Source organism: Trichechus manatus, unplaced genomic scaffold (assembly GCF_000243295.1).
Source record: "Trichechus manatus latirostris isolate Lorelei unplaced genomic scaffold, TriManLat1.0 scaffold00048, whole genome shotgun sequence".
NCBI lineage: Eukaryota > Metazoa > Chordata > Mammalia > Sirenia > Trichechidae > Trichechus > Trichechus manatus.
Genome location: NW_004443984.1, coordinates 12714781 through 12741277, shown reverse-complemented (window position 1 = coordinate 12741277; position 26497 = coordinate 12714781). Strand labels below are relative to the sequence as shown.

Here is a 26497-nt window from a genome sequence, read left to right as displayed (position 1 = left end):
GGTTCCCGCCAGCGACTGGTTTTTCTGAGTAAATGGTAATTTCTCTCCTACGTAGCACCCATTCTGATCACAACGCTAAATACAACTGGGAAGGGACCTTTTGGGAAGTGTATTTAGAAGAGAAAAACAACTTAAAAAAACAAAACAAAACAAAAACCCTAAATTGCTCAAAGTTTCTGCTTCTTTTGTAGGAATGGTAAGTCAACTATGAGCAAATATTTTAATTAAACATCAAGAGGAAAAAAAACACTTTGGAAAGCATACAGAAAAAGGTAGTTGACGTTGAATCACTTATAAAACGGAACGGAACCTCAGGGAGTTTAACAAAAATGCACCTTCGGTCGACTTTTGCTTTTGTAAATTCCTTGTCTGACTTCCCGTCCCAGTGCACATGGAATGACAGCTGCCGCGAGAGGTGTGGGCTCGGAAGGAGACTCTGGGAGCGTCAGAGGGTCCGGGGGTTGTACTCCGGCAGCTTCTTGATCTTCTCCTTGTCGGTCTCACCGTCATCTCTCGCTATCACCAGCGAGTGTGAGTAGCCCATAGCAACCTGAGGGGACAAACCAGGGCCGCGTGTGCGAGGGGCCTTCTGGCGCACGGTAGCCCGCCGTCCAGTTTGGAGCAGATAAGCACAAGGTAGACAGGAAATGGGGCATGAGCAAGCTGGCTGGCAAACTGGGTCAATATGGACAGAAGTGGAGAACTCCTGAACGGCGTGAAAACCCTTTACTAAAGACGGCTCATCTCTACAGAAGCCCGTCCCAACCCCTGCCAACCAGACTCTTCCCAGGCTGCCCTGGGAGACCCAGCTGGAAGGAAGCTCCTGAGCTCAGCTTCTCAACGTTGTCTGTTGGCAGGAACTGGCGGGGACAGGGGGATCTAGCTGATTGTTCCATCTGTCTCTTGGGCACAACAGCTTGGATCAGTCCCGCCTCTAAGAGGTGCCTCCTGCTCTGGGACTCGGCACACAGGGGCTGGCAGCCGGGCTAACTAGCAGCAGGGCCTCGCCCCACCATCTGCCCTGCAGCCTGATGGCTTGTATCCAAGCGAGGGGAGGGAGTCTGCTCTATGCGGCACTGAGGCAAGAGCAGTCACCATGCCTGGCCAGCATTCCTCTGCCCTCTCTCCTGGTGATGTCCCCCAAGAAAGCTCTGTTGCATGACGGCAGGAAAGCTGGTCAAGGATGGTAAACTATACTCAAATGGGCGGCAAAGATCAGAGGCATGCAAAGGAAGGGGCCATCAGACACGTCATTTTTTCCTCTAGTGGGTGGCATCCCATGTCTGCCACCAGTGCCTCGTTTTCCCAGGCACAGACGTCCATGCTCACCTGCTCTGTGAAAATGCCGTCCAGTGTCTTCACCTCTTGGGCTGCAGTGGAAGACTTGGGCTTGTGATCTCCATAGCCCTGGCAAAGCAAACAGGGGAGACATGCAAAAAATGGGGTCAATCTGGCACAGTCCTGAAAAAGGGAGTTAATGGTGAAGTTTCCAGGCATCCCACTAACCAGGAGTCAAGGTAATGCCTTCTGCCTTTTCTGTGACTCCACCAAGCCCAGCCATTCAGACACGAGGGCCCGGTTTTACCAACACTTACCCACAAACGCTACTGCCAACAGGTGGCAATTTTTTAACTTAAAGACGACCGAGATGCCCTACAGGTGCTGTGGGTTAACAAGCTTTTTGAGAAATGTCACTCTGAAGAATTACCCAAGACAACATGATGACCAGAAAAAAACGGCAACTGCAGCCCTTCATGTCTATAAGGCTGCAAAGAACTCTCGTCATCCCCAACCCGCAACGCCTCTGGGGTCTTCAAACACGTTATCCAAATCATGATGTTTACTTCTAAGAGTCAAAGGGAGTGCTATGCATAGTAATGATCCAGGACAAGGAGTCCCCCTACCAGAGACCAAAGGGACTGATCATGGACTGCTGAGAAGTCATGTGCTAAGGCAACAGAAAGGGCCACAGAGCCATCAGCGCAGCTGAAACAGACTGCCTCCTTCCCCACAGGCCAGTCCATTTCCCCAGCGCCATGTTCCACTGGGCCCCACCTCACACCTTCCAGTACAGTGCATGGTTCTTCCAAGATGCCATGCCATCTCTCACCACTGAGCTGCTTCTCCATGTCTCCCTCTCAGTCCCCTTTAGTTTCAAAATTCATACTTAGAAGGTTAAAGTCTAGTTCTGGCAGGCCCACAAAAATCATCTGTCTTTCTCTAAGAGCAAGCCATAAAAACGAGGCCAGGTTCTTCTCAGACTCCTTCAAGGTTCTGAATGGGGCTGCCTAAAAGGAGGCCACCTGCGTGTCCACAGCACTGGGCGCTCTCTAAACCACCAGACTCAAGGCGTGCGTGGAGGAGCATCAAGGAAAATGCATGTTCAGCATCAGTCCCACAGATGACTCCAGAGAAGGAAAGACCTTCCCTTCCACCTCTCCATCAACCATTTCAGCTCCTACAGCCTAGAAAAGGTGAGAGGAGGGAAAGAAAACAGACCACATTTCTAACAAGATCAACTATTAACTGAAGACAAGCTACCAAGAGCTGAGCTGCAGACCAGCAGGATGAACTCCACAGCTGAGCTCCATTATGAAGCAAGCTATTCAGCCAAGCTACTGTTCTTAATAAAGAAATTTAAAATTTTAAGTACAGGTAGTCCCCCCACTTACAAGGAGGTTCCGGCCCAACAACTCTGTCGTTAAGTCAGATCTGACCTAAGTCGAGTATCTCGTTTTCTTTGTTTTCATCATCAGTAACCTTCTATATCCAATCTTTGTCTTTGGGGATTGGCATGAGAATGAGAACATCAGCAAATTATGCACTGCAATGCTGTATGCAGCACATGTTACCACCACCAAGATGTGCAAAAAATAAAAACAGACAGGACGGTTGTGGTTTTAAGTGCAGTTTGTTGTAACTCAACTACACCGTAGGTCAAGGACTACCTGCATTCAGAACCTTAACTAAAGGTATTTGCTTGAAGGCCAAGTAGGTGTGAGAAACCGAGGGCCACTGGTTCTAACCTCATCACTCAAGTCACTGAGACTAAAATCAAGGAACACCTACAAACTCAATTTAGGAAAACTGAGAGAAGATAGCCCTCAAGTCACCTAAGCAGCTGACCGCCAGCGCCCTGCTCAATGGTGTGCAGCCAAAACAATGGCCTGATGCTGCTGATGGGGAAACCTTGGCAGTTCCGAGCCACTGGCAACAGCGCCACCTGCCAGCCCCAGGGTTCGTGATAATACAGTGTTCCTGTTAACTTCACCCTCCTGGGGAAAGGGGAAGAAAGAAACTGTCTCATCTCCTAACACACTCGTAGCCCAAAATGCAACAGAAATGGGAACTAAAACTTACTAATCTCTTCATTTTAAAAGATGGGCAGACTAGATTTGAAAGCTTCGGACCATAGTCTCATGGGACAACTGAGTCAACTGGCATAATATAGTTCATGAAGTTCATGTTCTGCATCCTAGTGAAGTGAGTAGGGGTCTGGGGCCTTAAAGCTTGCAAGCAGCCATCTAGATGCAACTATTGGTCTCTACTCAACAGGAGCAAGAGTAAGAAGGTAACCAAAATCTCAGAGAAGAAACAAGTCTACAAGACTAATAGCCTATAAAAGCCTGACCTCAACTATCCTAAGACCAGAAGAACTAGATGGTGCCCGGCTACCGCCACAGACCAATCTGACCAGGGGCACAACAGATGATCCCAGTTAGAATGGGAGAAAAATGCACAACAAAACTCAAATACTTAAAAAAGTCCAGACTAACTGGACCACCAGGTCAGGAACCCCCCAAGATGCTCTTTAAACCCTGAACCAAAACTATCCCAAGATCACCCTTCAGCAGAGAAGCAGAATGACACACAAATAAAGGATATCACCCATCACACATCAGTACTCTACTAAGAAAAATCTGTAAGAGTCCAAGAGGTCAACAAGTACTCCAAAGCAAAGATGAGAAGATAAAGGGGCAGGGAACCTAGAATACTGGAAACGGACCAACCAGAACACAGAGCATGTTGATGGAATGTGAAAAACATAACTAACATCACTGATCGATTTATGCGGAAATTGTCTAACAGGAACCTAACTGGCTGTGTAAACTTTCAGCTGTGTAAACTTTCACCAAATTGCAATTAAAAAAAAAAAAACAAAAAAACCATGGGCAGAAATAACTTTCGCAATTATTTGATCAGCACAGAATTGTCCTTGAACACTGACGTGACCCAAATATTCTGAAATGTTGCAGCCCTTAAACACAGCAAAGACAAACAGGACCCACTTTTTGCTCCTGCACACTCTTACCAGGTTTTAGAGAACCCAGCAAGCCCACAGCCATGCGGCCCTGATTCCTGCCCCCTTCACCACTCGGCTGCCACTTACCAGTTCCCCGAAGGTTGGAGATGGGCCCCAGCTGATGGTGCTCTCGTCAGCAGCCACGATGATGCTGCTCTTCCTGAAAGCAGGCACAGAGGCTGTTACTGCCATGCCCAGCACCCTCAGCCCTGGATCCCACTCAGACCCCATGGACTCTTCTGACAAGTTACCTGCCCTGACCTGATGAAGAGCACGGGTGAGTTACTGGCTTTTAAAATTCAAGTGCATCCTTTACAAACTCCACAATGTACTCATTTCCAAATAGCAAACGTAACTAGGGGACTAGCCAAGTTTCCCCTGAACCCTAACGACTATCCCATAAAAATAGAAGAGCCCTTAGATAGGACTAGGAACCAAAGGGCCATGAGACCTAAGGGGGGGGCGGGGCGGGGGAAGCAGGAGCTAGAGGGTTCTCAAGCAGGAGGTCACCTTTGGATGAACAAACCGGGAAAAGAATAACCAAATCTGAATGAAAAGATCATTCCAAAGGGGGTGAGACTTCACAATTCTGGTGGGGCTAGAGAATTCAACAGGTACACGCCACACTGCCCCCGCCCCGCCTCCCACCTCCCACAGCAGACTGACATGATCAAACTCCCCACCAAGTGCTAGATAACTCAACGGGTGTCCTTGAAATAAATCGACAACCACTGACTTGCAGGTAACTCCTTCTCCCCAGTGAGTCAGAGTCTACAACCCGACTACATTCCCAACTGGAGAATTCTGAACCTGCAGCATAAGCAGAACACACCAAGCCTTCAAGAAAAAAATCTTCCAAAATGACTTTCTTTCCCTGAAGATAGAGTCAAGCCACCACTTCTAGTACCTACTACCCCACAGGCCCGACCACAGCCCCCTCCTCCCTGATGCCCGGACTGGTGTCCTCTTCTGTCTCGGCTCAGGGACCGTTTCCAGCCCCTCTTGGCAAGGACAGGGTGAGCCTGTCAGCAGGGGTGTAGCCCTCTCAAGGGAAGAGGCCCTTCTGAGTGTGTCTGACACACGCAAGAAGAGACAGAACGGTCCCCATTCGTCAGGAGACGGCTGCACGCACCCACAAGCCAGGCTCCGGATTTTCCAACCGCAGAGGTCCTGTACTGCTTTCGGATACATGGTGGACTCACGTGAGGTGTTGGTGGCCCCCCAGAAAAACAGACCACCTGAAGAAAAACAAAACATGTGCCTACTGTGACCAGATGCCTGGAAAGAGTTAAGTCTAATCAGTTATCAGGAGTGCTGAGAAGGGCACACAGCACCGGCGCCACATTCGAGCGCTCTAGTTAAAGGAATACTGGGAAGGAAATTAGAGCAGGGCTCACAGTCTCGGACCAGGAAAATCATACATGGTTCCCTACTGGAGCTCTGAGCTGCAAGGAAAGACCTGGTCTGGACACCTTCATCCCAAGCTTGGCATGAACAGGGGAGGACATCACTAACCCACTTCACTGACGGCAAAGGAGCAGGTGTAACCAGCATAGATCTGGGACGCCCCACGCCCGGGGAAGTCAAACAGCTTCACCAGGCGGGGGACCATCTCATCCTTCTGCTCCGCGTGGCCCAGCCGGCCATAGCCACCAAACCCCCAGGAGAAGACGCGCTTCTGGGAGTCCAGGACCAGCTGCAGGGAGAGAGAAAATACAGGGTTGGAACAAACTGGCCTGCCCAACAAGACGGTGACAAAATGGGTCATCATTTCTGTGCCGGAGAACCCGGTCTAACAGCGAATGGCAAAGGAGCAGAAACATTAAAAACAACCTATACCTGCCTCCATTGGGAGAGGCTGTGACAGGAGCAGGTGTAGCAAAATGATGCATTCCCTACATGGCCAGCCTGCTGTTTTCTCTGCCAGGAACCCATTTTCCATTCTTATTATAATTTAAAAAAAAACAAAAAACAAAAAAACACAAGTCTTCCTCCCTTGCCCTCATCAGAACCAAGAGGACTGTGTCTCCAGACAGTAGAGCAATGCTTTCCATTTCATATTAGAATGTTGATTAAAATGCAGAAAGAACACAAGAGGAGAAAATACCTGCCTGTCTGGGATTTTTCTTTCCACTTCCCCCATCACATACACAGTTAACCCCATCTGCTTAATGATGAAGTGAGCACATATCAACAATTTAAAATCTATCTTCTTCACAGAATCTTTGATGTTTCATGTTTGAGCAGTATGAAAGCACAATCTATTCAAAACAATTTGATTTTAAGAAGCCTAAACAAAATCTAACTCTATTTCCCCTGTCTACACTGCACAGAACAAAACTACAAAGATTAATTCCTTGAATGCTAGCTGGGGAACAGGATTCCAGGAAAAGTCATGCCCAAGGTCATGCAGCCAGGTGGGGGTAGAGCCAGGAGGACCAACGTGGTCTCTGGCCCCCAGCCCAGTGCTCTTGCTCATTCACAGGCATTCTCGGGCAAATTAACTCTTAAGAAGGGAACTGAAATATAAAGGTGCAAAATATCTTTACCGCAGTTTAAAGTATCCTTTAAGGAAACAAACTGAATAAAAGAAAAATTGCTCAACACTCACAGCATAGAATACAGCCTATCAATCAACCTGGAAAGATGTTCACGATGCTGTTAACTGACAAAAGCCGAAAGGAGAAACATGCCTACTGTATGGTACCATTGTGGAGGGAGGGGAAACGCGTGTGTGCTTACACGTGCTCGCAGAAGCCAGACAGCAAGCTGTCAACATTAACAGTAGTGATACAGGACTTTCAAAAAAAATTTCAGCAAAACGGAGACACACAGGAGAGACAATCCAAGGACTCTGAACTGAGTGTCCTGAGTTGCACTGGCAGGAAGCATTCGTACTCAATTGTGCCTGGTGGCCATAGTGGTCAATTTAGTGGTCAGAAACCCACTAAGGCAGGCACGACCCCCCACGTCAGGGTCCCTGGGCTTAAATGCCCCCTTCACACTGGTGTGACACTCAGGAAGCGTTAAGAAAAACTCCAGCCTTACCGTGTGGTTGGCGCCACAGGCCACGTCTCGCACAACCACGTTTGGGACTGGCAAAATCTGCCCGTCTTTCGTCTTCTCAATGAAGATGGCCACTCGCCGGGGCACCAGCTCACAGTCATACTCTATCCGCTGTGCCCGGGCGATGAACTTCCCATCCGAGTTGTGTCCTGTGGAGACCAGAAGCAGCAGTCGTCAGAAGCAGCAGCTTGTTATACCAGAGACCAATGGTATGCCTGTTTCCTGGCAAAGGCAAGCTCCCAGACCTGAGAACCTGGAGCAGGCCGAGCATCTGCCCCAATCAGTGAAAGGCAGCACTCTTTGATCTGAGGCCCAACCCAGATGGCAGGTCATGAAATCAGTTTTGTGGGTTGAGACCAGTTTTTTTTTTTTTTTTAAAATAAATACAATTTTAAAAAAAAGTATTTCTGAAAATTCTTTGTATGTATTTCTACGTTCAGATTGGGCTGCAATATAAAATATACTGTGGGCTGCAGTCAAAATTGCTTGGAAGCTACTGAGCCAAAGGAATGGTTGATAAAATATGATATGTCCCTCTTGCAGAAAGGAATCTCAAGGAGTCCCTGGATGGGACAACAATTCTAGACTTCCACTATCATGAATTACTAATACCCTACATGTATCAGGAGTTGCTATAACCTGGAATTCATACGCTACGACTGGCAAGATGCATGCATTAACAAGGATTCCAATTCAGCATGCTGCTAATGAGGAGCCGGTTGGAAAAGTCCTGAGAACACACAGGAAACACCCACACTCCTGCAGACTGGTGGAAGGTCAGCTACCACTACACAAGCAGGGCTGTCACTGGTAGTCTTCAACTGCTACTGTTCCTATTAATTATTAGCTAGCTAGCTACAATATTATCATGTCATATGCAGTTTTATAAGTTAGCCCTCAGCTTTTGGCTAATCCAAGTATACTTGTCTAAGAACAACCTTTTAGTGGCATTATATGTGTGAACTTTATGCTACTTAAATACCTTGATATCACAATCAAATTAAGCACAATAAAATTACTGCATTTGTTTACAGGGCACTGTTTTCATAACGTTCTTCTTAAGCAATATTCATATCATCACACCAGTTCTCCAGCCGCTTTCCATTGTCCCAGGGTCACGGCTTCTCAAGGCTATGCTGAATTTAAGGATGCCACAGTGAAAAGCACGTGCACTTCAGGACGTGGGGGCGGGGACACAGACACACATACAGACACAGACACACACTCTCGTCTTTTGAAACACCTGCACTTTTCTGGACAAGGTTTTGGTAAAGCAATCAGCAATATTATTTATTGAGACCCTACTATGTGATTAAGAAGTGCCTCCGAGAGGCGGCAACTTGTTAAAATGCAGTTCATTGGCACAGCCCAACCTCTACCCTGCCTGACCCAGTAGATGCATTTTGGGGGAGGGGGTAACACGTGCTGGCAACGCACTTCCCAGGCCACGTTTACGTTCTAACTCTTAAGACCAATCTCTCTGGATTTATACCTTAAGATTGAAAAATGTTGTACAGTCATTTAGCAATTTAAGAATAACTAATTCTAGAAATACAATCAAGTCAATTTCTCAAACACCTTTAAAGAGTCTATATTGCGCAAAATGACAATCTGTACAAAGTGCTTGAATGGTGGCTGGGACACAGTAATTGCTCAATAAACATTAGCTGTTGTTAGCCATTATTACTACCAAGGTCATTTCATTTTTCCTAAAGGAAAATCAACTTGCTATGGTGAGCTGCTTGTCTGCAAATCTGGGGAAGCCAAAGGCAGCAAGGGAGCTACACACTTCAGGAAGCAACCCAGAAACGCACTTCCGGTGTTGCCCAGGGCTGGTATACCGAGAGTGCCTGTGGTCATGGAAACGGTTTCTCCAACAATCTCTGACAACTCCCCAGCAACCAACACTGAATGTGCGTAAGGGGCTGCTCTTTCTTGTTCGCTTCTGACTTGAGGTATATTTAGTTTCACAAAGTCACTGTTCCCTAATTTTAAGGCCAGTGAGATGCTCCTCATTCTATTTATACAGTTTTCCATCTGCCTGCTTTTAATGACGTCGAGACCCAGCAACCCAGATAAGTGGGGGCTGCCACTGAACTGGCAAGTGGATACAGCTAAGGAGCCAGCAGAGGGCGCCCACTCCTCACCTCCTACTCGAGTCCTCCATGGAAGGGGCCAGGGTGGTGGGAGGACGTCAGGGAAGAGGGGAGGGGAAAAAAAAAAAAAAACACTTCAGTGTCAGATGGGAAAAGAAAATGGAGACCTTGCAAAATTAGGATCAGAAGATATTTTCCACTGACAGAACTGGTTTCTGAGGTTTTCTTCTCTACTCAATGGGATATAAGTAAATGTGTTTTGGGATGTGTACACCGTTTAAGGATGAAAAAAACAAGAGGGATTCCAGACACTTTTATATACAGCAGTTCCTCACGCATCTACCTGAAATAACCACCCAGGAGATTTTCTCACTTTCAATAAAAGCAAATCTCTGAACGTGGAACTGAATGAATGTGGCTTGATTTTTTTTTTTTATACAACTTTGAAATCCTTTCATATAAATGAATTCACAAACGAGAAAAAAGAATCCTTTGTCAGACTCGACTCCCGACTTTTTCACTGAGGCAAGTCATTGTAATACTCTACAATCCCATGCGTTACAACATGCTGTTCCACTGAACTTGAGATCCACTTAATGGATAAAGGCTATTATCTGAGATCAATTACCCACATTTCTCACACATGTATGTGGCCTCACACGGATTTCTCGTTCCAAATACAGTTATAGATTATAGAGCTTTTAAAAAATAGACTTCCATACCCAGCTGACCATATTCAGGGCACCCAAAGGAATAGAGGTTTCCTTTGCAGTCCATTATCATACTGAATTCAGCCCCACAGGCCATTTTGGTAATTGGCTGGCCGTTGTACATTATCTGAAAAGACAAGACAGGAGACTTTCAGACTTTTTTTTTTTTTTTAAAGATTGATAAAAGTCTCTATTCTCTGCAGGTTGGCACAAAACAATTACTAAGGTTACAAAGGAAATGTAATGGACTCAACAATTCTTAAGGCAAAAGGTGAGGGCACTTCTGTAATATAAAGCTTAGAAAATATATGAAGAAACATCCCCATGACCCCCACCTTCTGTTACAGAGCAGAGTTCAAAGACAGGTAAATCATGCCTCTGTATCCATCAAAATGCCCAACACTGTGCCTGGCACATCCCAAGTGCTTAGAGAGCATCTAGAAAACTGACTGATTCTCAATCTCCACTAATTCCAATGTCACCCGGCTTTAAAAATGAGAAAGAAGGCTTTTGCAAGTGATATTACCAGCCAGTAAAATTAACTTTTTGACATTCTCTTTACTACTGGAGAGATACGCTACTAATTAGTCTAACTAAGGTATGAACAAGAAATAAAATGGTTCAAAAATTAGGGAGCTAGAAGGAAGATAGCGAAGACCCCAAATAACTTAACATGGGACTTGGAAACAAATCTAAGAAAATACTTAGAAAACTTGCTATTGCAAACTAATCAGCCTACGGAAGCAGTGGACAAGACCCTGGTGAACCAGGAGGAACAGCACAGCTGGACATCAGCACCAGAAAGCAGACAAGACCCGGGACGCACACGCCACGTCCCCTCAGCCCTTGTTTATTTCTCTGTAAACCCTGTTACATTCACTTCAGAGTAAATGGGTGAGAAACCACAAACACCTCAAAAACCCTTCGAATTGCTGATGAGCTTGGCCACTGTATCTTGTGTATCTCTTTAAGACCAAAAAAATCCAAGTCCTCCCCACTCTTCAGCACCTAAACCACTTATTAGGCACTTAGCATTCTCCTGCTTTGTATTAGCAGTTCATTTTGTAGGTATAAACACCATCCCTCCAACTGTTTAATCCAAGTTTCTTAGGAACAATAGTCTATGCAGGTCCCATTCATGTTCTAAACACCTGGTATGTGATTTTATACAAGGTCAAAACTCAAAGTATTTGCAGATAAAGACAAATCACATCCAAATAACACTTTCCTTGGGAAATAGGGACTTGTGCAGGCTTAAAACAAGGCCTCTCGAACCAAATTTTTCCATTCGGAAAGAAAAACTGGTTTCAGGATGTTTTTCAACTGTGACCACAAACTGAACCTGTTCTAAAGACTGTAGCATGTGAGTTCCACTCAAGCCATCTAGACCTTGTTTTTACAAGGGGTCAATTAACTGGGAGGATGGAGAGAAGTACACAATTCCACCTCTGAAAGCCAAACACGAAGCCAGAGGTGAAGCCATGCAGCCTGCCTGGAAAGTGGCGCATTCCATTACCTGTGCGGGGCTGGGAACTGCGTCTGTCTGATTGCCCAGGCCCAGCTGTCCCATCTTGTTCTCTCCAAACGCAAACACAGAGCCCGTTTCTGGAAGGAAAGAACAATATCAGAAAAAAGGAATGTAAGCCTGAACGTTTTGATCTAGATTTAAAATCAAAGGCATCAAAACACTAACAACCACAGCTCATACGCCAGGAAGAGTGACAGTGAAGACAGTGTTCCGAAAGATGGTGGAGTGGATGGACACTTCAGAGCAAAACCATTTCACACCAGAGACTGGGTGCACAGAAATGCCAGAATCTGGTCTCAGACGCCTAACAGGGACTTCACGCACCTAAGGGCAACACTCTCAATACCCTTAAGAAGCCACCCACCGGGCTCTCTGGAGCATCTTCTGATCTTGACCAACAGTCATGGGGTCACTCCCCCCTTCCCCAGGTAAACATCTGGTCTCTTGCCAAATTTAGAAGGTGCCCAGGTGGCTTTCTCCGTACCTGTCAAGGCCAGGGTGTGGTTCCGCCCACATGCTGCCAACACAATCACTTCGTGGCTGAGCCCCTCTATGAGTTTGGGGGCTTCAACTCTCTTGGTATCACCATGTCCCAGTTGACCTTTCTCGTTTCGACCTGCAGAACATGAGCCAAATAAAAGTGCGGAAGAGAGAAGAGGCCCAACAGCGTCACAAGGGAAGCACATACACTCTCAGATGGAGACAAATCTGTCTCCCAGAAGGTGCCCTCCAAACTCGCCAGCCGAGATCTAGGTGAAAGAAAGCCCTGACTTCTCAGTAAATGGCCAGCCTTGAGGCCTGCCTGGTCAGGTGACAGCATTAACAGAGATGGTACCCTCCCTGGAGACCATATCCTTGGGCAGCCCACCAGCAGGGGTCACCTACTTCACGTTCCCTGACCCTTTTTTCTAGGGCAGCAGCTGGGACCCCTCTCCGCCCCTCAATGTGCACTTCCTGAATTTCTCTGCTAGGAGGCAAATAGGAGAAGTGCTCAGTTTGGCATGAATGTCACACACAAACAGGGGCACTCATGGAAACACACCCAGCTTCTCACTTCTCACAGTTATCTGCCAGCCAACTCCCTCGTTCCCTTCACTCTAGGATGTATTTTAAGACAGTAACCATCTTTGACACCTGCCTCACAAGTTTAATTACCTCACTGCTCTGGGCATCTACCACGGGCCACTGAGTTCCTGCCGTCATTTCTCTTCTTTGTATCTGCCCTATGAAGAGTGCTCACAGGAACAGCACCAGCCCCACCTCCTACGGATCCTCCCTCACAGGGTCTCTCACTACATGAACCCTGGTGATGGACCAAGTACAGACCTGCTCTGAGCGAAGACCCCCCCACCAACAGGGCCCACCTCCATCCCTGGAGCTGCTCTGGCTGACTGGGGATTTGGGTGAAGTTCTGAGGAGACCACTCCCTAGCCCTGAGCCCTCGGCAATGGACAGGCCCTCTGGAAAATGTCTTCGGTTCCAAAACAGACATAGCAAATCGGACAGGGCCAAAGGGAATGTGAGAAGCCCTTAACCCTTACCTCGTTTTTCAACATAGCCTGTAATAGTTCCAAAACAAAACCATGCAACGGGCCACTCTCAAATGCTGCAGTCAACAGAAGACCCACACTTGTAACCCAGTATTTTTGGAGATTTGGGGAGATTTTACAGGACGAAAACATCAGGGCAATTCTGCAGGGAGATTCACAGACTTCCCCAACAATGAACTGTTCACCCTTCATGTCATGAGACGTGGAGAGTGGAGCCCAAGGGTGGCACCAACCATCTCAGAGAAGACAAGATGGAAGTGAACAGCCTCCGACTACCTGAGGAATTGGTAAAAGGAGGAAAACCATCCTCAGCCAAGTACTTCAATTAAAGAGAGGTCAGCTTAAATGCCAGGACGGGCTCCCTGGCAGGAGGGCCAGAGAAAAGATCTAATGGGCGCTCCCACGCCCACTGTGACAGGCTCTTTGAACACAGAATGAGCAGAGTGCTGTTTTCACCTGGGGTTCAGACCCCACAGGGGGAAAAGCACTAATGCGTATGGACACTGCACAACGCCCCTGTCCCTTTTAGGGTGACTAACAGCGCGCCTGCAACACGCCCACTGGAGCATCAACATCCACAGCACCTCAGCTTGCTCACAGCGACACACATCTGCTCTGGGAGCAGGTTAGATGCGCAGCCTTCAGAAGCCTTCCCTGCCCACAGGGTCAGCACATGGGGCATTTTTAGAAAAACCACGTTTACGTGAAATGTAGTAAAGAGATGAGAAATCAGATATTTTAAGTTTGGAAAACTCTGACAGAAAATGTAGTGCACAGTGTCAGAAGACTAAAGGGGGCTGCTTCGGGGAGGAGGGACTCGCCTCTACGCCAACCTAGAGAAAACAAAATCCGTGGCAATGTCAGCATGTCATCAAGAGGCTACAAAGTAGAAATCTAGACCAAACTTGTTAGCTTTTTTCCAACAGAATTACAAAATTAGCGGAGTGCAGGGAAGACAACAGATGTTAATATATTTGGACTTTGGTACAGCAGCTCATGAAATTGCAGAAAAAAAGGTTCAGACAGACTGAAATGAAAACGCAGTCATCTGGACTAAAACCTAGCTGGAGGGCCAGAAAACAGAGGGCGGGGACAGGAGCCAACATAACCAGCTGGGAGGAGGGTCCAGGGAGAGCTTGGGGACAAACTGAGCCTTAGGCAATAACTGTATTAATAATCTGGAAGAGGAAATAGGCAGTGATACGAAAGCCTTCTGCAGAGGACCCTGGAATGGAAGGGAGGTTGTACAAGGCAAGGACAGAAAACCATCCCAAGTACCCAGACGAGGAAACACAGCAGAAGGGAAAGCAAATCAAGTCCTAAAATATCTGGGTAAACCAGAAATGGACAAAATAGGCAAAAGGCTACAAAACCCGCAGACCCGTGTGAACCTCTGAAACAGACAGGATTACACGCAGGCAGACGGCGGAGCTGCGAGCATGGCTTCCGGTATGCTGTGGCAGTTTTCAAAGCCAATGGCATTTAAAGTGGCAAGAACAAAGGTCACATGCCACATTGCATTGTGAATCAAGAAGGGGACTGCCTGTTGGAGGGACGGCATGCCTAAAATAGGAGTTTAATTTTAGGCACCTCGATATCAGAAATATCAAGATTCAGTCAGAATGTTCAGTAAAAGGTTGCCTGAAGAGGAGGATTCAAAACATTAGGGCGCTGTGTGCAGGAAGACGACTTATCTGTATGGTATAGAAGAGACTAGATGGGAACTGGGAAAAGAGACCATACAGGCTGCAGATCAAGGAGCTCTGCTTTAGAAGACGTCTCTTTTCCAAGCAGACAAAAAGCCCTGTGGGGGGACAGTTCTATGACCAGGGTTGTCCCTAGTTCCACTGCATATTAACGGGGCTCCAGCGCAGTACTTACCCCAGCTCCACAGCTTCCCTTCTGTGGTGATGAGGAGACTGTGGGCGGCACAGGAACCTGAAACCACTGTCCGCACCCGGACCCCAGACAGGCACCCATATCTGTGGGGCCCCCACAAGTTCTGACCTAGATTGCGGTAAGCAGCTGCAATGAGAAAAGAACACAAATCAAATACCCAAGGAGCAATGACAGGTGGGTGAGAAGTACCTCAAAAAGCAACCACTACCACAGAGGGTACACTTTCCTACCACACATCTGGCAGGTACTCCTCGGGGAACAGTGTCAGGAGGCTGTGTGAGAAGGAAGTTTACGCCTTGATTCCCTGCGAGACCTCTGAGAGGCCACAGAACAAATGTTCCAGAGGCTGACAGCACGGCCACCTTCATACTGATGCCACTCCTTCTCCATCTCTGGCCCAGGCCCCTGGTGAGCTGCAGCCCTACCTGACCACCTGCTACTAAGCCTTCTTCCCAGGGACCTTGTTCTCAACCTATTCAAAAGGCAGGGCTGCTCCCCTTCCTGTAGCCCCGTGAGGGTGGGTGGCAACCGTTTAAGCAAGAGCTGACCCGGGAACCTGCTCCTCCCCCCCACCCTTATCCCGCTCCCCCCTTCTCTCTGCAGAGCTGTCCTCACCTTCCCAATGGCTCTCCTGCCTGCCAACTTAAGCTTCCCCACTGCGGCCGGAATGTACTTTCCGACTTGTGACTTTGAGTATCTCCCACCTCCACATAACAGCCTTGAGTGGTCACTAACCTACCCTACTAGCATATCCATCAGGCCCTTCCTGGAGAGGCCCCTACCCAGCTCCAGCTCCTGCCACTGATGCTTGGTCCACTCTCAAGGGCTCCATTGTTCCACTGGCCATATTTCATGGCTCCTTGCGACCTGCTTCCGTAAAGATTACAGCCAAGGAACCCCTATGGAGCACAGTTCTACTATGTAATACACGGAGTTGCCATGAGTCAGAACCAACTCAATGGCATTGCCATGAGTCAGAACCAACTCAATGGCAATAGCTTTGTGTTTTTGCCTTTGCCCGTGCACCCTCATCCCCACAATGCCCTTCCCTGCTTACTACGTCCTCTTCAAAACTCAGTTCAAGCACTCTTTCCTCTGGGAAGCCCTCCTGGCCTACATCTGACTTAGAAATCTCCCCTTTGTACCCGCTGCTCACCCCTGCACCCTGTCTATCCTATCATAGGGCTTTGGGTTCCATTTTCAGCCCAGGTCTCAACAGAAGCATGGCACACAGGAAGTACTCAAATGTTAGCGGGACTGCAGGAGAGAAGAAGCACCAGTAACCTCCTTCCAAATACTCCAACCTATTAATGGAGCCCTGGTGGCACAGTGGTTAAGCATTTGGCTGCTAACTAAAACGTCGGCAGTTCAGATCCACCAGCCTCTCCTTGGAAGCCCTACAGAGTGGTTCTACTGTGTCCCCTAGAGTTCCTATAAGTCAGAATTAATGGACACGGCTATGGCCAGCAACTGATATTTTTTGCTTAATATTTTCAATCTGAGGCTGTCAAGCACAGAAACGCAAGAGCGTTTCCAGATCTGCGGGGGATACTCTGAAATGCTAGCAGCTGCCAAATCAATTGTCAGATTGATTGGGATGCAGGAACCGACTGAAAGGCGATATTTTTCCATCAGTTACCTGGCCCCTGTGAGCCCCCACCCTCCCGCACCCCCGTGACTCCTCTCATTTAGTTACAAAGGGCCATTCTTGGAAAAGGTGGAAAGGCCTCCCCCTGCCACTTCAGGGAGCTTGTCGAGCAGATCAGAGGACTACAGAACTATACAACTCACAAAAGCCACACATCTAAGTCTCTCCACCTGAAGACACTTCAACTACTGAAAGGTGAAAAGAAAAACCAACAATCTCCAGAAGGAAAGATCAGACCGCAAATGATAGCCTTCAGAGGTTCTATTAAAACTGGTTAGGAGAAAACCAAGGTCTGTTTATCACGAAGGCAGGACCAATGGTGGCATGATGGATGTGTGGCATTCTTAGACACCATATGCTGAACTGATGCACAGCGCCAGGAGACGGCAGGGGACGCTGCGCAGGGAATAGGTCTAAATCTGACCCGGCCTGGCTAAGTGGACCATGTCTCACGGGGGGCAGATGCTCATCGATCTGCCAGAGCATCCTCCTCTGCACTGGCGCCATTAACACCCAAAACGCAGTCAGCTCGCAAGGGAAGCAGAGACTCTCCTGGCTTCCTAAGGAACCCTGTCAGAGTGGCCCAAATTGAATTAAACACCCCCCAGCAGTCCTGGGCACCTTGGTGAGGCAGGTGGACATGGGTTCCTGTGGCTTCCAGATTCCCGGGGCCTGATCCTAATCACAGAGCTGGAGCATGAATCACTGTTATCTTGAAAACCAACAAGCATACCCGCTGCTGATCTTATGACCCACAGCAGTAGTCACACAAGGTCAGATGGGCTCTTCTGGCTTTGACAGGAGGCACACTTCAAGGATGGCACAAGACTGGGGGGCAGAGGGAAATCATTCTTCCTCTCATGTCTGACACCAGTGGGAAAACAAATCCTCCCTCCCTCCCCTTACGTCTACCGGCAAAGTCAGGTCACAGAGGGCCTGAGGATATTCTTAAAAAAGAATATAGAAAAATTCATTCAGAGGGAGACAAATCAAGGAAGCAAAGGTGGAAATGGGGGAAGACAAAAGGGCATTCTTAAAACAAGCATAATTAGGGTACAATCAGTTCAACTAGGGCATAAGGGTCCATTTCTTGACCCCAGGCAGCTTCCCTACCTTCTTACCTCAGGGAGGTTTATGGGGAGGCTGAGCTGATGGTTGAGGCCGACTCCGGCCGTCATTCCGAGCAGCGCCACTCCATCCTACATGTGCAGGAGGCAATGGAGTAAACGAGAGGGTAGGGGTTCTAACCCAGGGCCTGCCACTTGCCTCCTGCTGGAAATGGACTTCCCCTCTCTGGGCCCACGTCTTTAACTGCAGGTGGGCCACTCAGCTCAAGAGCAGCTTTGAGAAACGATGCAACACAGCACAGGCAGATATGCTGTTCCATACAAAGGCTTGTGATCATGGCCCAGCAGGGAGCACTAGCACTCGCTGCCCTTTGGAATCAGCCCTTAACGGCTTGGTCCTGAAGGTCAGCTTGGTCCTGAAGGTCGGGCATTTTCCACAACAGGAAGAACAGCTGCTACCTGAGGCTTGGCCCCATTTCTAACTCAGGTGGGCCAGGACACTGCTGAAACTCCTGCCGTTCACATGGAATACGATGATCTTTGCTGCCCCTGCTTGAGGTGCTAGGGAGTGGCAGTGTGCAAATTATTTGTTCACCAGACAAAGCAAGGTTTGAAAGGATGCTGGGAATCTTTCCAAATGAAATCAAGATGTCATAACACGTGGCAATGTGCCAACCTTCTCTTGGATGGGCCAGTATTCTCCAGAGAAAAAAACACCTATCTTCTAAAAGCGACTGGAGACAAAAGTTACTTCTTAGGACCTCTGTGCTCTCCCCCTCTGTCCGTGGACTGTTACTTGCTCTGTCAAACCAGCTCATGAAACAATCTGGCAGCATTGAAAGAAATGTGCTTGTGGCATCATCTCCCAGGACCAGCCTCTTGATTTTAATGGAAGTGATGTAAGAGGAGATGAAAAAAGGTGTCAACAAGAAGGCTGTTTATCTGAGACTTCTATTTATACTTTTCTGTGCAATCTTAATGAATTTGGTTTTTTTAAAGGCAGAATTGTTAAACAAGAGCCTCACACAAGACCACAGTTCAATCCCAAATCCATCACTCTGGTGGTCATGTGGCCCTGGCCAAGTCACTTGAACCCTCTGAACTCTGCTTTCCTGTTTTAAAAGCAGAGAATACCCACCCAGCCAGTGTGTTACCAGAATCATCTTGGATGCTATAAGCAAAGAACCCAGTATGTAGAAAGCACTCAGTAAACTGTAGCTACTTAGATTTAAAAAAAAAAAGTTTTTCATACCTTGTTGTTTAGGCACTTCTTTTCGACCAATCAAGTCCCAGTTGGTTGCCCCAAAAATCAAAAGCTGCCCTTTGCACTTAGACCCTTCAAGTTTCTACAGGGACAGAGAAAGAGGGGGAAAAAGAATTAGTTTGTAATACTCCTTCAAGCTTTCCAAGCTCTCCAACAGTAAGAAACAAAAGAAAAATAATTCATTGTTACCTCTTCCACCTAGCAGCTCAACGCAACTGGCAGAGGGCTCAATGCAATCACTGGCCCAGCTGCCTCGCTTCAATGAACGTAATCCCAAACCTGCCCACAGCAGCTCGTTTGTTACGCCCAGGGCTCATTTTTATCCTGTGATTTCTCTGACACATCTTTTGCAAAACCTAAAAGATAAGCCACAATACCTTTCTTCCCTCTGGTCTGCACAGACTTATACAGGTATTTGCAGGAAGCCTGGCATGTCACACAGAGAATTAAGATCGGCTCATCTTCGGGGCCAGATTGTCTTTCCACCACCAAGAGAGCATTCCACACACGGATTCCAGCCCTTAGGAGCCCGCATGATTTCTGCACAGTAGTATCGCATCATCCCCTTTCCCATCATCCCTCCGTTTGCTGCCCACTGTGCCAAGAACCTTTGCTGGGATCAGGAGAGGAAACTGTGGAGAACTGGGTTCCATTTTTACATTGGAGGCAGGGAAGAAAAGGGGACATGAGGCTTCCAGGGTAGGGGGTGGGGTTTAAGACACAAGAGGCCTGAGATGGGCTCAGCCTCCCTGCTGGCTGGGCAATCAGTGAGAGAAATGAGGGACCTCCCAGGCTGGGACCTATGAGACAGAAGCTGTGGCCAGTGAATTCAATTCAATTCAGGAATCAGTCTTGCAACACACAAGTCATTAAGGCCACAGGCACTCAAATTGTCGACAGCAACGTGTTATTTAAAAAGGCCTCTGGCCAGTTCTAGGTGGCATTCATGATATTCTCAGCACTTTATTTTTTAAATGTCCAAAGACATTTTTTAAAGTAAATTGCTATTCAAAGATTCAATTCTCACCTAGCCACTCAGTTCCACGTTGGAAAAGGAAGCATGAACTTCCCCTTCTGCTTTCATCTTCAACATGGCCATCCCAGAATATTAAAAGAAAAGAGATTTCCTCCTTTAGAGAACTGTTCTTGGAAGACTACAAATTCACTCATTCTAATCTCTGCATGGTGACTGCCCTGGCTTGTAACGTTTGGGCAATACGGTTCATGCATTTTTAGGCTGAACACATTTTCCCAATAAATGAATTCCAAAACTTTACATGACCCAAACCTGACGATACAGGCACCCCCTACAGTACAGCTCCCGGCAAGCTCTCCTACTTGGCCACGTTTACATGGCAGGAGGAAGATGGTCCATTACAGGCACACAGCCTGCAGTCAGCGTGAAAACGAGAAATGAAACAGCACTGCCATCAAGAAGGACTTCACCACAATTTAAATTATTTAGTGAAGGACCTTAATCAGAGGGTAGTAGTTCAACCCTGGCAGCACCCACAGACTCAGATTACTTGAATCGCAGCCTAGTTTCCCCTGGTTATCTATCGCCCCTTCTTTGTTTAACTGGCAGGCCTGACTGGAATATTCTACAGGTCTACTGTAGAAGATGCTGAAGATGCATAGCAGTCAGTCAGCTCTATTTTCCCGTGGAAGGAGAGACCCACGGAAAGAACTGGGTTCCATGGAAGGAAAAGTTCTCTGCCCGTGTAGCTGACTTGTTCTCCACTATCCCTTAGGCTGGTGTGGAGGGGGCAGCAGAGACACAGGAAGGGAATAAAGCTGCCAGGCCAGACAGAGTTCGGAAAGAGCGCTGGCAAGCCAGGCAGCAACCCTGCACCCAGCAGCTCCCCCTGCCCAGACAGGCAAGAGGGTTCAAGGATAACTATGTTCAATGTTCACCGTTGAGATGCTTAAACCACTCAACATTGAGATACATCACTACAGAAAGATACCACCAGTGCTGGACCTGTAGCTACTGGCAAGGATGAAGCAGGCTGGGCAGAGGGCTTGAGTTCCGTCCAGACTGCCAGGACATGCTGCGACCTCCTTGGGCACAGGGGACCTCCTCTATGACATGGAGATGCCAATATCTGCTGAAGTGGGCAAGGACTTTGGGTACTAGCCCACCGAGCCAATAAGTATTTTAAAAAATTCAGCCTTTTAGATAAAGGTATTTGTAAAGAACTCGAGTCTACTCCAGCTCAGCTACAACAGTGGTCTGACTCCCATGAATGGTGTTATATTTAAGTTTTTATGTCATGGACTTTATTTTCTTACACGTTAGATGGAGATAATTGTATTTCATTGGTATTATCTACACAATTGTTTCCAGTATACTGCTTACCCTTTGTGTCTCCACTATTTAATTCTTCCCTCCAATTTATATGAAATAAAAAATTAAAACAATGAACAGAATTCCTAACACCCTTTAAATCACAGCCCAAGTTGGCTCTTCATTACACCTGCAACTTCTCATCACACAGAAGAGCCCCTGATGCCCATCTGGCTCCATCTAGAAGGGCTGCCACTGCGTGGACATCAGGTTATGTGAACCTCCAGTGTAATCAAACCTTCACTGATGGGACTGGAGATTGTCTTTGGATGAACTCAGCGCTCGTGATATTGCTTGCCATCTAAAGGCCATGTAGCAGAAAAGCCTGAAAACACATTCCGCCCAACAGGATGAGTGAATTTCATTTCACCTTGCTGCCTCCCAACAACCTGGTCACGTAACCTGGGCTGAGATTAGCAGCAATGGCAGGAAAATGCACCGAGCTTCTTCGATCAACAAAATGGGATTTCTGGTCCAGAGCAATTCCTGAATTACTGTCTGAGCGCAAGGAACATGTTTACAAGGCTGAGAGTCAACCTTTTAACATACATCCATTTAGAACACTGCTGCCCTCTGAGGAGGGAGAACTGCTCAGAGAAATGCTGGCAACAACAAATTCCCTAATGGACAATCAACTAAAACAGGCTTCAAAAGCTCGATTTTCAGTTTTATTTGGTCCTTTCGGATTGGACAGTTTGTTTCAGGGTCCACAAAACCTGGCAACCCAAGACTGGGAAGACGACAAAAACACGGACAATTTCCAACTTGCGACAGCCACCTGTTTTCTAAGATTCCGCGATGCTGCCTGCTCTACCTACAGGGGTGTGAGTTTCACAGGGAATTCAAACTGACTCAACCCTAGACGATCACTAAATACTCATCTGACGTAACTATACATAAACCCAGGGTCCTTACAGAGAACACTTTCTGAGCTTGAAATCAGAATGTTCTATAAAAGTACACATCTTTGACTCAAGGCAAGTTTCCTGTCAACAGTGAAAGCACTGGTTTCATCTTTCCCAAGCCCAACACCTGCAGCTTTGAGTTAACTAAAAGTAACGTGGTTTTAGACAACTCTCAGCAGCTGCTCTCACACAAACCTTCAAGTAACCCTAAACAGTGGCAAGGCTTGCAAAATTCTTGGTGAAAAGGCTCTTTCTGAAACAAGCAAAGAACTGCTGCTGGCCTGTGGCAGCAGACAGGTTTTCCCAGGAACTGCTCAACAGGGGGAGACCTTGCGCTTCCATTGAAGACCAGAACCTAGGCCAGGGATAGCTGGCCTGAGACCAAGGCAGGACAAGAGGTGGTGACTCTAGACCTGTGGAAAGGCCCTCACTCTGAAACCAAACTCAATCTATGCTAATGAAAACTTAAAGCTTGGGATGTGCACTTCGCACAAGGCATAAAAGGCATCATTTGCTGGACCTTCACATATCACAGTCTCCTTGATGCTGAGGCTGCGTCTGTGTAATTCCTTAGGGTGGTGTGCAGACCCTTCAACAGCTTAGCAGGCCCTCTTGTTTTTAAAGGGGGTGGGGATAACTACAAATATACACAGACAAAAACAATTTAAAACATACAAAGTAAGTGTAAATATAAAATAAACACAAACTGCAATGGACTACTGTTGTGTCTTCTCATGGGAGCAATGGAATCTTCCAGTAAGACTAACCAAGTGCCATTTCCATCAGAGAAACTGACTTAATGCAGTGCTGGTAGAGGCAGAGGCAAAGGCAGACTGGAGATCTGCTGTCCTTGCCGACTCCTCTTTGACTAAGAGTTCTTGGGTGAATTTCACCACTGGGGTAGGAAGTTCTTCCTTCCCAACAAAACTCACCGTACAACAGGGTGACCAGAGCACTGCAGATGACAGTGTGTGAGTGGACAATCAAACGCTGCATCTTGGTTTTGGAAACACACACCAAATATAAGAAGCAGAAACCTACCTGCCCTTTCTTTTTAGTTTTCTAATACACTGGGATTGGAAAGGAAATATCTGGAGCCTTACACAGTGAACTTCAAAGGAAAGCAATTCCTGTGTTCCAGTTTCTCAATACTGTGGTCATTTCCCTGGCACTAGCCTCGCCCAAGACCCTTGGAAGACCCCGGACAGCAAGATATGTCAGGTACTCCAGCTCTCCCTCACTTCACTCTCCTCTTCTCTGTCTACCCTTTCACTGGGAGGCAGTTATAAAGCATCTTCTTGCAGACAATTTGCAAAGGTGTGAAGAATGACATCAGAAAGCCTGAGCCATTTAGAGATCTGGTTCCATATTCTCTTAGACAAGCTCCTCATCTCTAAGGTGGCTGTGGAAAGTGGATTACTTTAACCACTTAAACATAGCCTGCTGAGCTCCTCTGGGGGAAAGAACTCTGGTACTATTAACCCTTAACCACCCTTTGGAACATGCTTATGGGGAGAAGGGACCTCTCCACAGTGTCAGACTCTAGATCCTAAGTGGAAGTTCCTACTCTTTTAGGAGGGTGGGGGGTGGTTATCTGAGACTGTGGTGAACTCGCCAACTCGCAAAAAGTTCTAGCGTCAGGAGAGACATCTCAGACCCTAGGTTAGAACTGCAACTATGAAGGGAGGGTTTTGCAGCTACAGACTTTGAGCCGATCACGACCTTAATTGATTTGAAGGCCCAACACTGATAAACAAATTCGAGCCCATTCGGACCACCAGAGATACTTCTTCATTAGCAGGCTCTCCAGCATCAAGGCGCCCCCCCTCCACCCACCCAAGAAGCAGCGAACAAAGCCTAAACACCTCTCAGTCGGGATGGGGGAGGGCTCTCCCGAGCATGCGCCCTCGCACCCGCCCAGGAGCCGGCAGCCCCCGCCTTCCCGGCGGCGCGAGACAGCGCAGGACCGCACGGGGCATGCGCGGCGGTCGCCAGGCCCCGCCCCCCCGGAGAGCCGGAGCCGAGGCGGCGGGAACCTCAAAGCCCCGGCGCAAACCGCCGCTCCCCGCAGAGCGCCGGCAGCCCCCTCCCCGGTGACGCCCAGGCGGACAAGCCCCGGCAGGGCGCGGGAGGCCACCGAGGGCAGGCAGCACCGCTCGCCGCTCCTCGCGGCCGCCTGTCCCCTCCTCTGGCCGGAGTGAACTTAAGAAAGTCTCCCATGCGGGGCGGGGGGGGAGGGGAGGAGGAAGGAGTCTGCTCGGAGCGGCGCCGGGGGCGGGGCCATGACCCTCTTGCGCGGGCTCCGGCCGCCCCTCCCCCGCCACGGGGAGCCCGGGGCGCGCGCCCCAACGACCAACCGCTCGCGCGCCAGCGGGGTCCGGATAGGCCGCGGCCCGCGCCCGCCCCCGGCCCGAACCCTTTTGTTGTGCGGAGGCGGCGATGATTCAGCCCACGCCTGCGCCTGCCCGGGCGCCCTGAGGGAACGCGCGCAGGCGGTCTCCCCACCCAAGCGCGCACCGAGGTCCCCCCCGCCCTCCAGGGACGCGACCCCTCCGCCTTCCCTGTCCCCAGCCCCGCGCCAGCGGCCGCACTCACGACGCGCTCCTTGGTGTGCTCGGGCTCGGTGATGACCACCGCTGCGCCGCCCGCCTTGCCCGCCGCTGTCGCTGGCCGCGCCGCGCGCTTGCCCCCACCGGGGGCCCCGTCGAGTTCCAGGCCGTCCTCGTCGCCGCTGCTGCCGCCGCCGCTACTACTACTGCAACGCTCGGGTCGCTCGCGCTTCCTGCCGGCCGGGCCGCCGCGCTTCCTGGGCCCGGCACGGGCCGTGCCGTTGCCCGACCTCGGCTCTTCCCAGGCTGCCGCCGCCGCCGCCGCCTTCTTCCTGGGCATCGTCGCGGCTGAAGGGAGACACGGGGCAGCGGCGCACAATGGACGGGTTATAAACTGCGCGGGGGGAGGGGAGCGGAGACGAGCCACCCGGCCTCCACTTCCTTCCCTGCCCGCCCCAAAGTGGCGGCCGCGTGTGGGCGGAGAGGGGGCGAGTTGGGAGAGGAAATCGCGCCCCTCCCTCGGCCCCGGCCGGCTCCTCCGGGGAATCCCGTACAGGAGGCGAAATCCCAAATTGCAATCCGTTCAGGGGAAAAAAAAAAATGGAGGCTCCCTCCCCCACCGCCACCCTGGCCCATCATCAAGTTAGGTTTGCCTACATGGCATCACAGTTGCAACCTGGTCGCCAAAAAAGTAAAGGAAAAGGAGACCCCGATCCTCTAAAATTTAATAAAGCTTCGGGACACTTGAAAAGAGCCCCTTTTGGCACCTCCGTTGTAAAGGAGCTCCCTCCTCCTCGGCCGCCCCACCTGCTGCTTTTGTCTCAGCGCCCCCGTCCCCAGCCCACTCAATTAAATGCAATTCTCTCCACCCTCGCCCGCCCCCCTGCACCGGCCGGAGCCCCAAATTTCGCCCCATCCCTGGGGTTCCGACCTTGGGCTCTAATTAGCCAAATTCTTCGGGCGGGGGGCTGCCCCGGGCGAGAAAAGAGGGAAGAGCCCAGAATAAAGCCGCCCCCCAACCCTAAACACCTGCTCGCGCAAGCAAGAAAGATAAACTTTAATGGTGTCCAACTCTCTCCCGACCCTCTTCCTGAATGTGCGAGCCGGCCCGATCTCCGCGATCAGGATTGCGAAGTGCCCGGCTCCGCGGCTAGTTTCCCCCAGCGTCCCCTCGGCTTTCGCCCTGTCTGCCTTTTTTTTTTTTTTAATCGATTTTGAACAATGGGATCTCTGTCTGTCTCCGATTAAACCACGTGGATCCGCCTTCCTTCCCCTTTTTATTCATTCGATCCCCCAACCCCCCTTCCCCAGGTTTTTTTTTTTTAACCTTTTCTCCTTAAAAAAAAAAAAAAAAACTTTCCCAGACCCCGCAAACTGATCGCTGTAGATTTTCAGCCCCTACCTTGTCGGAGTGATGAAAAACTGGGGATGTAAACGAAGAGGAGCAACTAAAAGACGACCCGGAGGGCTTTCTTTCTTTTCCGGCCCAGACGAGGGCTCCTGCCCACTCACCAGATATACTTAAAATGTAAATACGAGCTTCCAGAACAAATGCTACAACACAA

At 48.9% G+C, this 26497-nt stretch overlaps 1 protein-coding gene across 1 annotated transcript; it reads right to left on the bottom strand.

Annotated features, from left to right (window-relative positions):
- Positions 1-206: 206 nt before the first annotated feature.
- On the bottom strand, positions 207-26497 carry RCC2 (regulator of chromosome condensation 2). The gene is made up of 13 exons (XM_004377200.2): positions 26335-26497; positions 24979-25280; positions 19120-19213; positions 15135-15278; positions 12188-12319; positions 11692-11780; positions 10188-10302; positions 7352-7518; positions 5819-5999; positions 5436-5541; positions 4391-4463; positions 1330-1407; positions 207-550 (listed from the first exon to the last, which is right to left on the bottom strand). The coding sequence occupies exons 2-13, from the start codon at positions 25270-25272 to the stop codon at positions 446-448; spliced, it is 1578 nt and encodes a 525-aa protein (XP_004377257.1). The 5' UTR covers positions 25273-25280; positions 26335-26497; the 3' UTR covers positions 207-445.

Coding starts and splice junctions, on each gene's coding strand:
- RCC2 (XM_004377200.2), bottom strand. CDS start 25,272: ATGCCCAGGAAGAAGGCGGCGGCGGCGGCGGCAGCCTGGGAAGAGCCG. Junction 19,214..24,978: donor AGCACACCAAGGAGCGCGTC/GTGAGTGCGGCC, acceptor CTGTCCCTGTAG/AAACTTGAAGGGTCTAAGTG. Junction 551..1,329: donor ACGGCATTTTCACAGAGCAG/GTGAGCATGGAC, acceptor TTGTCCCCTCAG/GTTGCTATGGGCTACTCACA.